This window comes from Pristis pectinata, chromosome 5 (assembly GCF_009764475.1).
Source record: "Pristis pectinata isolate sPriPec2 chromosome 5, sPriPec2.1.pri, whole genome shotgun sequence".
Classification (NCBI taxonomy): Eukaryota; Metazoa; Chordata; class Chondrichthyes; order Rhinopristiformes; family Pristidae; genus Pristis; species Pristis pectinata.
In genome coordinates, this window is record NC_067409.1 from 12,602,016 (window position 1) to 12,617,043 (window position 15,028).

The 15,028-nt window shown below is 40.4% G+C and overlaps 1 protein-coding gene across 1 annotated transcript in view; it reads right to left on the reverse strand.

Annotated features, from left to right (window-relative positions):
- The window catches only part of LOC127571029 (histone-lysine N-methyltransferase 2C-like), a 355,346-nt gene that overhangs the window by 297,442 nt on the left and 42,876 nt on the right, over positions 1 to 15,028 (reverse strand). The window contains 1 exon segment of the mRNA XM_052017016.1: positions 537 to 698. Within this exon segment, the coding sequence (XP_051872976.1) occupies positions 537 to 698 (162 nt within the window).

Sequence of the window (15,028 nt, forward strand, 5' to 3'; positions counted from 1 at the left end):
TAAATTGAATTAAGTTTGTTCAAATTTAATACCAATCAGGTATTAAATTTCTTGAACACTGTTGGACTCATCCACACAAATGGAGAATATTCTTTCATATTTCTGACTTTGCCTTTAGCTGACAGAAAATAATCTTTATCTTACCTATCAAACTAACTATTTATTATGCCATATATATCAGAATCAAGGTATGCACAAGATTTAAAACAATACAAACTTTTAATGTGCCTCAAGGGTTTGTGGCAGAAAACAGTTGTACTTCCACAAACAATAATGAGGTTGAGGGAGCAGAAGATATTTTCCTCACCAGCAAGGATTTCTTGCCTTGCCACCTCTTCCATGAACCAAGCGCACAGAGCAAATGAGTTCAAAAATACTACGTTCCTGAAAGTCGATGTATTTTAGGTATTAGTACCTCAAGATATCAGGTGCAGATTTCTGAAAACCATTAACAGCGCAATAATTTTTAATCCAAGTTGGTGGCATCCGAACACAAATGCTGCAACTTAATTTAAAGATTTCCAAAAAGGACTTACTTCTTTTTCTTCTGTAGCAGAGTTGTGCCATCTTTACGAGGCCGCCCCCGTGGCCGTTTGTCATTATTTACAGGGCTGCCAACAGGAACAGCCGCAAGGGCGGCAGAAAGAGGTGGCGGTCCTAGGTCAGATGCCTCCACACTTTTGTCCTCTGATGACATTCTGAAGATGGAAGAACAAAAACTTGGAATTAGAGAAAGATGACAAACACTAAATTAAGCATCAAACTCAATTGCTAAATCACGATTATATGCTTAGATATTTTTGTGGTTAAGTAAATAGCCACATTTGGTCTGAGCCATCTTTGAACAGTAACTGACTGAACCACTAACTGCTAACAAAGACTTCTTTCTATAATATAAAGGCTTCTATTGTTTCATTTCAGAAACTGGGTACCACAACTCATAAAACTTTTTAAATTTCAGTCACTACTTTAGCTGCCAATCCCGGTAATACACCACTTTTAAACAATGGATTGCCAGCAGGTCTGTTAAAATAACTTTGCTGAAAACAAGCTTGAAATAAAAGACCAAAAATAACCAATAGTGGATTAGTTATAGAACTACTGGGGAAGCAAACACTTTTCTAACCAAATCAGCTCTGCACAGTACATTAGAAAAATTCAGCAAGATATCCATTGGGTAACATCAACAATTAGCCTAATGAATCAGCAATGGGCACAATATCTTAATTGCTAGAGCAAAAAATTGCTGGGTCAAGCAGCAATTGTGGAGGAAAAGGAATGGTCAACATTTCAGGTGGAGTCCCTGCTTCAGGACTGAGTGCAAGGAGAAATAGCTAGTATATAGATGCGAGAGGGGTGAGAGAGAGGCTGGCAGGTGATGCTAGAACCAGATGAGGGGAGGATGATGGACAGGACGAACGAGGTGGGGGGAGAGGGGGAGAAAAAAAAAAGGTGATGTCTAGATAACGGGGTGGGAGAGGAGAAAGAAAAAAAGTGAACAATGGGAGAGACTCCCCTGGTTGGACTGGTGATTTTGGGGGAATGGGTTACATGAAATTGTCAAATTCAAATGGTCAGGCAGACAGGTAGGCATGGGAATGGAAAGGGGAGTTGAAATGACATGCAACTGGCGCTCTATAACATGGTTCTATCTTTGAGTTATGCACTAGTGGTTACAAATGTGGAATTTAAAGCATGGTATTGAAGCACTTAAAAGGTTAAAAATTAAATAGTTTATATATTGTTTAGGGTGGGGAAGAAATGATGCTACCAATATCTTACAGGCTCAGGCACACAAAGCAGTTTGTTTTTTGCTCCAGTTTACAGCATCTGCAGTCTCACATCTCCTTAATTGAGAAAGCTTGATTGACAAATTGAATTGAATAATGACGATAAAATAGAGAAAGCAACAAAATTGAACTATACTGAAGGAAGAATCGAAGTGCTCTCAAGACAGTATTTATGAAGCAGACCAAATAGTAACTGGAGACTTTGACAGTCCAAAATAGATTGTAGTTAGCCAAGCTCTGACTTTATTAGAACAAATGGGTGTCCAAGTGCAACCAAAGTAGCTTATCATGAAATTTCGCTCCAGAAGAGAGGGCTGGATTTGGGACGAGGGTGGTGCGCCTAGGCTTAAGTGTCTATTTCTCTTTTCCAAAGTCAAAATCTGGTACAAACTGATCTCCCAACATCCAAATCAGTACTTAAGAGCTCAGCCTGAAGATTTACAATTACAAAAAGACCAAAATGAAAGAAAGCTGTGCACTATATTTGTTTTGCTGGAATCTACTGGTTGCAATTTTCAAACTTCAGCATAAAATGAGCTACATAATGGATTGCCAATATAGCAAACTAAACTCATATAATGTCACCATATCAGGCTCAATGTCAAGAAGTGGACCACTGAACCAAGATTTCCAACATGTAGAGCCAATTGAAATGAATTAATTCAACAATTATTTGGAGCACTTACTTGCAAAGCATCCCAAGCAATTTCCCAATTTAGTGTCAGATGCAAGTTCATGTGATTAGGAAAGATAGCTGACTGTGCAATTTAATGAGAGTTTTAAAGAGGCTTCAAGGTGCTATGAGATGTACTATTTTAACCCTTGAGCCAATGGTCTTTGCGAGTAGGGAAGTCCAGGCTTTTAATACCATCATGAATAGTCAATGGTCTGCAAACTGAAGGGAACCAGCCAATGTATCCTCACAATACTGTTATTCTTAATGTAGAGACTTCAGAGGAAGAACATATTGCCAAAGTAACCGAGGTGAAATACTACAATGCAACGCCCAGATTGTTCAACCTGCACCCACAGCATGCTGGCACTGGAGGGAGCAGATATCACATTCAGTGGCAGCAGCAGTACTATAAAGAGAATGGTTCTATCATAGATAATATTAAGCTTCAAATTTTATTGCAACTACAACTACCAGACAAGTGGTTAATATTCAATCATACTACTGACTGGCGACTTTAGATGATGGAAAGATTTTTATTTATATACATAAGGAGAGTCATTTGTCAAAGAATGCCCAGCCTTCATCCAGTTCTTAAGCTGCATGATAATGGTCATCATGCTATGTTCTCACCCAAAGGTCATGGGAAGATGACTTGGCTGTTGTTCAAAAAAGTTGGCACTTTTGTGACATATGCTCCACCTGGCACTTGTCTGCCATGGATGGAAACCAGATTTGATGTTGCCAATTCAGACTCATAACCTGCCTTTGTTAACACCCCACTAGTGTCTCCCTGAAACTGGGTAAAACTACCATAAATCATACCCACTATCCTGAGCAACAACATCCAACACCCATGATGCAGGGACAAACCCATTCATCAGATGCAAGGAACTTTCGTCAATATTCAATGCAGAAATACTTCATTGACCCTACAGGTGGTGGTCCCAGGCTTCAGCCTCCCTCAAAAGCAATGGATAACACCCAATGGAAAGCACACAAGCCATGGACATTTTGGCAATCTGCAAAATACTAGATGACCCAAAGTGCAATTGCAGCCATCAGAACTAAACCATGAAACACATCAACCTGCTCATTAAGCTGTTGTAGGAGGCACCTCGTTTCTCCACTTGACATCGCAGTAGACCATTAGCTGGACTGACTAGACATTCAAGTGAGAGGCTTTTCATGTCATGCTAAACAGACACTCCTGAAGAGACACACCAGCCACCTCAATTTTCTTTTTCATCCCCAGCAGCTTTAGGATGGGCCATGGAGGGACTGGAGATCAAAATCTTCTGGGCTAAATCAGAAAGTTCCAGTGAAATCTAATTAGTAACCTCAACTAAAAGGCAAATATTTGTTTTGCATTGGTGCAACAATAGACCATGTTATCCTTAGAAATCAGTAGGTGAAATTGCTTCAAAAATAGCTAAAATCATCATCAACTAGCTTCAACATCATGAGATGTTCCACTCTGGGTGCAGCCAGGGTTGGTCAAGCTACAGAATCAGTGCTTCTAGTGGTCTAACATGTGAACAATTTTTCAGGAGAATATTTAATTCCCCCACCTCCCCCAAATGCTGTCACATTATTAGGAATTAAAAGTACAAATGATATCTTTAAATTTGAGACATGGAATTTGGAAGATGTACATAATGGTTTACCTCCAATTAAACTATTTTGCTTTCGTTTTAGGGAGGTTGGCACTGGTCAGTTATTAAACAGCACTGTACAAGAAGATCTAAGGAAAAGAATTTTTTTAAAATGCAAAGGATGAGTGACATGCTGAGCCAGCACTTAATTGCCCATCCCTAATTGCCCTTGAGAAGGTGGTGGTGAACTGCCATTGAACCACGGTAGTCTGAGGTCCAAGTACAACTATAATGCTGTTTGGGAGATAGTTCCAGGATTTTGACCCAGCAATGGTTAAGGAATGGCAATATATTTCCAAGTCAAGATGGTAATTGGTAAATTGTCACGTGTACCGAGATACAGTGAAAAGCTTTCGTTTGTGTGCCATCCAGACAGATCATTCCATACACAAGTACATTGAGATAGGACAAAAGGATAGAATGCAGAATATAGTGTTAGTTACATAGAAGGTGCAGTGCAGGTAGACAAACTTCCAGGTAGTGGTGTTCACATGCTTTTGCTGCCCTCGTTATTCTGGTAGAGGTTGTGGGATCAGAAGGTGGTGTCTAAGGAATAATAAAAATCAAATGATAGAGGACACATTAGCCCAAAATAAACCAACTAGTCCCAAGTTCTACCGACTCTCAGAGGGATTTTGAACACAAGCAAACAATTAATACCAAATGCTAATATTTATTAAACCTACATAATGGTTTAAAGCATACACAACTAAAGTTCAGGGGAAAGTTACATTTAGTCCCATTTTTAACCTCACCACCAACAATATTACTGGATTAACTAAATGCAACCTGTTTCAAAATAAAGCCTTGAGATGAAAATACAAGTTTAAAAGTTGGAATTTGTTTGCTCTTCCATAGTGACACAAACTGGCTTGCAACAGCTGTCCCTGAAGCACATTCTGACAACCTCAGACAAAGCAATGGTTAATCCAATCACACTGAATGCAAAATTACATAAAAAGCACCTGCAAGTTAATGTTTTCTAGCTAATTTGACAAACTAGGTTTTACACCTCATTAACAGTAAGATGCATTCCTAAACAGAACTTTGATGAATTTCCATTTATCATTTTTATAGGAACATTGAATAAGCTGCCCAGCAAGCTTGAATGTAGGCACAATAAGAAGCCATATTTTCCACTGCATAAATAGAAAGGATAGGAAACAGTGCCATAACAGGACAGGTGTCAAAAGCAGGACATTTGGTATCCCTTTGTAGGTCAGCTAACAAAATCATTTATGAGAACACACTGCAAATAAAACCCAATATGCTTCCGCAGTGATATTCAAACTGCGACCAGAAATAATATTCCTGTCAGCTTTGAGGTTCTGTTAAGATTCAAGCCTGGTACTTTATCACTTGGTTCAAAAGAATTACAATAGTGACAAATTTTCTTCAAATTATCACACAGTTGGATACTCATTTGTGAATCTAGGTCAGTCTTGACTATTTCTTAACTCTTCTTTTGCAAGTCCAATTAATTCTTGGCCACAATGAATCCATGGAAAATTACTGCAGTCCAGCCAATAGCATCACATCTCTTCAACAGTTAAATGGGTTATCTGATGCAGTAACTGGAACTTGAAACAGAAGGTGAAGGCCACCTGAATGTCACTATGTTAAAACAGATTGGCTTTCACCTGCATTCATTTGTCCAAGGTGAAGAGATTTTGTATCAGGTGACTTGCATGCAGGGCTAAGACACAAGTGCATACATAAAAGCCTGCGTACCAAAAAACAGAAAGTGATCAACTCAATTTTCATTAATGACTAAAGGCATTTATGTATTTTAGAGGGATAGAAACATAGAAAAACTACAGCACAATTCAGGTCCTTCAGCCCACAAAGCTGTGCCGAACATGTCCGTACCCTAGAAATTACTAGGCTTACCCATAGCCCTCTATTTTTCTCAGCTCCATGTACCTATCCAACAGTCTCTTCAAAGACCCTATCGTATCCGCCTCCACCACCATTGCCGGCAGCCCATTGCACGCACTCACCACTCTGAGTAAAAATCTTACCCCTGACATCTCCTCTAAACCTACTCCCCAGCACCTTAAACCTATGTCCTCTTGTGGCCACCATTTCAGCCCTGGGGAAAAGCCTCTGACTATCTGCCCAATCAATACCTCTCATCATCTTATACACCTCCATCAGGTCCCCCCTCATCCTCCGTCGCTCCAAAGAGAAAAAGGCCGAGTTCCCTCAACCTGCTTTCATAAGGCATGCTCCGTGTTCCAGGCAGCATCCTTGTAAATCTCTTCTGCACCCTTTCTATGGCTTCCACATCCTTCCTGTAGTGAGGTGACCAGAACTGAGCACAGTACTCCGTGGGGTCTGACCAGGGACCGATATAGCTGCAACAATACCTCTCGGCTCCTAAATTCAATTCCCCGATTGATGAAGGACGATACACCATATGCCTTCTTAACCACAGAGTCAACCTGCACAGCCGCTTTGAGCGTCCTATAGACTCGGACCCCAAGATCCCTCTGATCCTCCACACTGCCAAGAGTCCTAACATTAAGACTATATTCTGCCATCATATTTGACCTACCAAAGTGAACCACTTCACACTTATCTGGGTTGAACTCCATCTGCCACTTCTCAGCCCAACTCTGCATCCTATCTATGTCCCTCTGTAACCTCTGACAGCCCTCCACACTATCCACAACATCCCCAACCTTTGTGTCATCTGCAAACTTACTAACCCACCCCTCCACTTCCTCATCCAGGTCGTTTATAAAAATCACAAATAGTAAGGGTCCCAGTACAGATCCCTGAGGTACACCACTGGTCACCGACCTCCACGCGGAATATGACCCTTCAAAAACCACTCTTTGCCTTCTGTGGGCCAGCCAGTTCTGGATCCACACTGCAATGTCCCCTTGGATCCCATGCCTCCTTACTTTCTCAATAAGCCTTGCATGGGGTACCTTATCAAACACTATGCTAAAATCCATATACACTACATCTACTGCTCTCCCTTCATCGATGTGTTTAGTCACATCCTCAAAAAATTCAATCAGGTTTGTAAGGCAGGACCTGCCCTTGACAAAGCCATGCTGACTATTCCTAATCATATTATACCTCTCCAAATGTTCATAAATCCTGCCTCTCAGGATCTTCTCCATTAACTTACCAACCACTGAGGTGAGACTCACTGGTCTATAATTCCCTGGGCTACCCCTACTCCCTTTCTTGAATAAGGGAACAACATCTGCAACTCTCCAATCTTCCGGAACCTCTCCCATCTCCATCAATGATGGAAAGATCATTGTCAGAGGCCCCGCAATCTCTTCCCTTGCCTCCCACAGCAGCCTGGGGTACATCTCATCCGGTCCCGGCGACTTATCCAACTTGATGTTTTCCAAAAGTTTCAGCACCTCCTCTTTCCTAATATCTACATGCTCAAGCTTTTCAGCCCACTGCAAGTCCCCACTACAATCCCCCAGATCATTTTCCGTAGTGAATACTGACGTAAAGTATTCACTACAGAATACCTGCAGAAAAAATTCAACCAAGAATTTTTTCTCAACATCTAGTGACTTCTGTTAAGTATACACTTGTGGATGATGGGCAAGAACCAAATACAAATGTAAATGGTAGGAGGCTATCTGGCCCTCTGCCTACTGCCATTCAATAAGATTATGGCTGATCTCATCTTGGCTTCAGTTCCACTTTCCCGCCTATTCTCCATATCCATCAACTTCTCAGGATAGTCCCTGATAATTTTCAGTCTCCACAGCTCTCCAGGTAGAGAATTTCAAATATTCATGAGCCTAAACACGCATCAAAATTAGGAAGAGGAGTTGGTCACTCAGCCCCTCAAACCTATTCTGCCATTCAATAAGATCACAGTTGATCTGAGTGACCTCAACTCTGCATTTCTGACTACCCATAATCATAACCCAGTTGCTTACCAAGAATCTATCAATCAAGTTTCAAGCAAGTCACCTCTCACTCTTCTAAACTGAAGTAGATACAAGTCGAGCCTGTCCAATTGTTCCACACAAGATATCCTACCCATTTCAGGTCTAATAAACCTTCTCTGACTGCTCCCAAAGCATCTACATCCTTCCATAAATAATGGAAACCAATACTATTTACATTACTCGACTGGTTTCACCAATGGCCTACATTACTGCAGCTTAACCTCCCTAATTCAACATTCATTTCCCCTTGCAATAAAACATTAACGTTGTTAGCTATCCAAATTATTTACCATACCTACTTACTAGCTTTTTATGAATTATGCACTAGGATACCCAGATCCCTCTGCATCCTACAGATCCAATATTCTATCCCAATTAGATAATATGCCTTTTTTTCCTTCCTTAAATAAGGAGACAAACTATAAACAATATTGCAATGAGATCTCACCAGAAGTATTAAAATGACAAAACAGTTAATTTTTCCAGACCAATGACTCTTCAAAGGTTAACTGTTTCTATCTCCACAGACTATGTGTGACCTGAAGCAACACATGAGATGCTGGAGGAACTCAGTGGGTTTGGTAGCATCTATGGAGGAAAATGGACAGTCAATGTTTTGGGTCAAGACTTTTCATCTGGACGGAAAGATAGAGGGGAGATAGCCAGTATAAAGAGGTAGGAGGACATCCAAGATGCCCTCCTTTTTTCAGAAAATGGGACTCCCACTGTTATTGATGGAGCCCTCACCTGCATCTCCTCTATTTCCCGCAGTTCTGCCCTTCCCTCACCCATCCCTAAGCAGAACAGGGATAGAGTTCCTCTGGTCCTCACATCACCCCATCAGCCTATGCATCCAGCATATCATTCTTCACAACTTGCCATCTACAACGGGATCCCACCACTAGCCACATCTTCCCCTCCCCACTTTCCGCAGGGATTACTTTCTCCATGACTCCCTGGCTTGCGAATCCCTCTCCACCTACCCCCCTCCATCCCCAGGCACTCTCCCCTGTAACCACAAGCGGTACTACATGAGTACTTCACATCAGTATTCACCAACATAGAACATTTAGATAAGTGCACGGAGAGATATAGACCATGTGCAGAAATATGGGATTAGTTTGCACCGGCATCATGATCAGCACAGACATTGCAAGCCGAAGGACCTGTTCCTGTGCTGTACTGTTGAACGTTCTTAAGAGTTGCGGTGATGGCATTCCCGGTTCTGTTCAAAAGTACAGATTTCAAACTGCAGAAGCTCTTCGCAAATAGATTGGTAACTCTGCTTCTACATTCTAGACTGGCATCCAACATGTTTATGGGGTGTAGAATGCATAAAAATGAAAACTAGAAGGCATAAATTCATGAAAAACTTGCATCAAGATTGGCCATCTAAGAATCAACTCAAATAGCATCAGTTTGAATGGAAGCATACTAAATGCACAAATTTAAAGAGCAGTTACAGAGCCCTTCAGCTCAACTCATCCATGCCAACCAAGTTATGTACCTGAGCTTGGCTAATCTCTCTCCAAATCTTTCCTATCCATGTAGCTGTCTAAGTGCCTTTTAGACATTATAATTGTCCCGGCCTCTACCACTTTCTCTGGCAGCTTGTTATTTACTACTATCCCATAACCTTTGCATTACAAATGGCTTATTCAAATAAAAACATACGTCATCCAGAAAAACTGTTGTTTGATTAAGGTAGCTAATGGTTAAACACAATTAGCCAATGAAGCCACTCCTGCTGGATAAATACAACTGGCCAGAGTTACCACATAATCCAAGCCTAGGTAACATCCCACCCACATCTACAACTTCTGCGAGTTCATGAAGAATGACCACTGAGATTCATCTCCTGTGAAACTCAACATTGTGCCCGTCATGAAATCCAGAAGATAGCTTTTATAAATGTTTTCCATCATTAGATTAAATCTACATCACTGAAACAAAAGGAAACAGTAAATGCAAAATTACAAGGAATAATATTTTCTGAATATTCTAATTTTGAATATTCTAATATTTTCTGAATATTCTAAATAAACAAACTAGTTGTCAAAGTCTGTCTCCCCACAGACTTTGAAAATCTGAAAAGATTTACCATTTTGTCTGGTAAAGCCACTCCTATGATGACATTATCAAAACATTAAAAATTGTATTGAGCCTAAGAGAAACAAAGGATGGCAGATGCTGGAATCTAGATGAAAAAACAAGATGCTAAAGGAACTCAGCAGGTCAGGCAGCATACAAAGAGGAAAACAGTCAGACTCAAAACACTGACTGTTTTCCTTCATGGATGTTGCCATGCTGCCTGACCTGCTGAGTTCTTCCAGCATCCTGTTGTTTTTGTATAGAGCCTAACCTTCCCCAAATTAGGAAGATCAACAATTTGCAGTTTCCGATTCCGGGTGATCTAGCAATTAAGGAATTACATTTAAAAAGGGTTTCATTTTACTTTCAAATCCAATTTGTCCCTCAGATACACCATCATGGAACGTTTCACAATTATACGGTACATTGAATATCTTAAATCACAACAGCAAAAAACCACACTGCGACTCATGTTGAAATGCAAAGGAATAGAACAGATCTAAATTCAAAGTAGTGCAAAGCAAGTTTACGCAATGTTTCATTATTTAGACCCAAGTATCACTTTAACGAATCCATTCTGCACCCCTTCCAACATTGACTTTTCCAGAGATACCATGTTTGGTTTTGGTATCATATTTCAAACTGATCTGACCATAATACCCAAACTGTCCAAAATCCTACTGGTTATATTGGCTAATCAACAGAAATTTGGCACAGATACTCAATTTGGCTGGGATGTTCCATTTTAATCAAAGTAATGCACAATCTCAAGTGGTATTCCAAGCCATGCACAAGCTTATCCAATCATAACAGATGGCAAAAGAATGGCAATGATCTATCAATATAAACATTCAACCAAGAGTTGGAAAGCAAGTGCCAGAAAATGTGTCAGCAGACAAAATGAAATATTAAGCTCACTCAATGGCCAACTGAATCGAGAGATCAACTGACAATGCATATTGCTATACAGCCCAGTGGATTCTTGCCTCAATTACTAATTCATTGCCATAACAACAAGACATACAAGGTCTGTAAGTACAATGATACCTGAAACATGGGCCAGAAAATTAAGGAATAACTTTATACCTAATTTTTACTTGTGTGGATACAATCCTAAAAATTAACTTTTGCAATAGAAATCAGGTGCTTTGTTATTAAGCACTTAGGAGGCCAGTGTCAGGAAGAGTAAAACAATGCCTTTTTTCAAAAAAAATTTAAAAAAGTGTCATTCTTCTGAAAAACTTGCTGTTTGTTAGATGCTTGTGATCTCCATGTACAATAAAAATCTGATAATCCAGCACCCTTGGGACTAGCAGATTTTCTGGACTGTTAGATATAGATAGGGTGGTAAAGAAGGTGTATGGCATACTTCTCTTCATCAGTCAGGGTGTTAAATATTAAAGTCAGGAAGTCATGTTGCAGCTGTATAAAACTTTGATTAGCCCATATTTGGAATACTCTGTGCACTTATGGTCACCGCATTACCAGAAGGATGTGAAGGCTTTGGAGAGAGGTTCACCAGAAAGTTGCCTGGATTAGAGCATTAGCTACAAGGAGAAACTTGGAATCGTTTCCCTGTGGAGTGCCAGAGGATAAGGGGGAGACCTGACAGAAATATATAAAAATGAGAGGCATAGATAGGGTAGATAGACATTTTCTTTTTCTCCAGGGTGGAAATGTCAAATAATAGAGGGCAAAGCTTTAAAAGATGCAAGGGGAAAAGTTTAAAGGTTTACAAGGCAAGTGTCTGCGTGGGTTTCCTCCGGGTGCTCCGGTTTCCTCCCACATTCCAAAGACATACAGGTTAGGAAGTTGTGGGCATGCTATGTTGGCACCAGAAGCGTGGCGACACTTGCGGACTGCCCCCAAAATGCTACGCAAAGATACATTTCACTGTGTGTTTCAATGTACACGTGACTAATAGAGATATTAAAAAAAGTGGTAGACGCCTGGAACATACTGTCAGGGTAAGTGGTGGAACCAGACACAAGAGCAATATAAGAGGCATTTACATATGCACATGAACAAGCAGTGAATGGTGGGATATAGACCGTGTACAAACAGATAAAATTACTTTAGTTTGAACTGTTCTACATTCTAAGCACAATGGACCCATAGTTTTAGCTGCAAACATACCCACAATCCTGTCCTCTAGTATTCTGGACCCTAAGCCTGACTATGGCTATACATTCAGTCCACAGTCCAGATCCCAGCCCCAGCTGAATTCCAGCCTACACCCTGCTTGCACTCTGGATCCCTAGCTCACATTCTAGACTAATGAGCTGAACCATTAGGACTTCTGGACAAACAGGTACTGGATTATCTGTTTTACTCCATATACAAATATTCACAGGTCTGAATGCTACAAAATTATAAATTTCACAAAATAATTACAAAAGTAAGATACTGCGAGTTGCAGAATCTATATTTGAAACAAACAACAGCTTTGCATCAGCCTGCCAATTCCAGCTTTAACTACTTGTACCTGAAATAAAAACTGTCAGCATGTACTCACTGAACTACACAAAAACTGGGAGGAAAACTGGAAACACTCCTTGAATTGAGATAGTTTAAGGTATAGATGTTCAAAGGTGCTAGCTGCCCTCATATACTGAAAATTAACATGCAGGTAGAGCAAACAATTAGGAAAATGAATGATACCTAGAACAGTACAGCTCAGGAACCGGCCCTTCAGCCGACAATTGTGCTGAACTAATTAAACTAGTAATTAAGTGTCCAACTAAGCTAATCCCTTCTCCCTACACAATGTCCATATCCCTCTGTTCCTTGCATTCATGTGCCTATCTAAGAGCCCCTTAAACACCTCTATCATATTTGCCTCCACTACCACCTCTGGCAGTGTAATTCCAGGCACCCACCACTGTGTAGCAGAAAAACTTTACCCCCTCTCACCTTAAATGCATGCCCTCTAGTATCCGATATTTCAACCTTGAGAAAAAGATACTGGCTGTCTATCTGTGCCTTTCAATCTTATAAACTTCTTGCAGGTCTCCCCTCAGCCACTCCAGAAAAAACAACCCAAGTTTGTCCAACCTCTCCTTATAGCACATGCCCTCTAATCCAGGCAGCATCCTGGTAAACCTCTTCTGCACCCTCTCCAAAGCCTCCACATCCTTCCTGTAATGAGGCAACCAGAATTGAATGCAATAATCCAGATATGGCCTACCTAGAGTTTTATAAAGCTGCAGCACAACTTCCTGACTCTTGAATGCAAAAACGCCTCAAATAATAAAGGCAAGTATGTCATAAGCCTTCTTTTCCACCCTATCAACCTGTGCAGCCACTTTCAGGGACTGATGGACTTGGACCCCTCTGTACAACACTTAAGGGTCCCACCATTAACAGTGTACTGTCCTTTTACATTTGATGTCCTAAAGTGCAATGCCTCGCATTTGGCCAGATTAAACTCCATCTGCCATTTCTCCAACTATAGCAGCAATGGATCTATATCCCGCTATATCTTTTGGCAATCTTCTACACCATGTACAACACCAATCTTTATATCATTTGCAAACTGGCTAACTCACACATCTACAGTTTCATCCAGATCATTTATAAGTGATCACAAACAGCAGAGGTCCCAGAACAGATCCCTGCAGAACACCATTATTCCAGCCAGAATAAGCCCCATCAACCATTACTCTCTATGAGCAAGCCAATTCTGAATCCAAACAGCCAAGTCACCATGGACCCCATGCATCAATCTTCTGGATGAGACTCCCATGAGGGACCTGTCAAACATCTTACATCTATGTAGACAACATCCACAGCTCTACCTTCAATCACCATCGTCACCTCCTTGAAAAACTCAATCAAGGCAATAAGACATGAACTACCCCGCAAAAAACTATTCTGACTGTCCCTAATTAGGCCATGGTTTTCCAAATGCTCATACATCCTATCCCTAACAACCCTCTCCAATAGCTTCCCTACTACTGCCGTGAAACTCGCTGGTCTATAGTTTCCAGACACATCAGTTTTTATAACAAGGGGATTTTAGTACAAGAGATGTCTTGATCCAATTATATATGGCCTATTGAGATTCATCTGGAATACTGCACATTAGGTCTGGTTTCTCTACCCAAGGAAGGATATACTTGCAACTAAAGGAGTGGAACAAAGGTTTACCAGGTTGATATGGATTTATAAATCAAGAGGTTAAGCAGACTGCACCTAGAGTTTAGAAGAGTAAATGGTAATCTCTTTGGAACTTTTAAAAAAAACTCTTGAAGGGCCTGACAGGATGGATACAGGTATGATATTTCCCTTGGCTAAGCTACCTAGAACTAGGAAAGAATCAGTCTCAAAATAATGGATAGGTCATTCAGGAAGATGTGAAGAAATTTCTTCACATAAAGGTAGTGAATCTATAGAATTCTCTACCTAAAAGGGCTCCAGAGGCTCATTTGCCAAGTATAATCAAGACATGGATCGATAGGTTTTCGGATATTAAGGCAATCAGGGAATAGAGTCAATACAGGAAAATGACACTGAAGTAACAGATCAGCCATGATCTTATTGGTAAGCACAAGGTGCCAAATATTACATTCTTATTTCTCTTCATTGTTAATGCCAATTTTTTAATTCCAGACACACAAAAATCATTCTGGTTCAATCTGTCTGAAATAAATAGGTTTCAACATTAGCTTAAGGCAGACAAGAGGAAAGCACCATATTTCACCCTACCATACGCATTTCAACCCTTCCCATTGAAATGCCCGAGTTAAATATTCATGAACTTGGTGACATTCTCAAAGGCATTTTTTTTATATTCATTCATTGGATGCAGATGTTGCTGGCTTTACTGGTGTTTATTGATCATCCCTAATGGATTCATCAGTTCAGGATAATTATAAACCAATG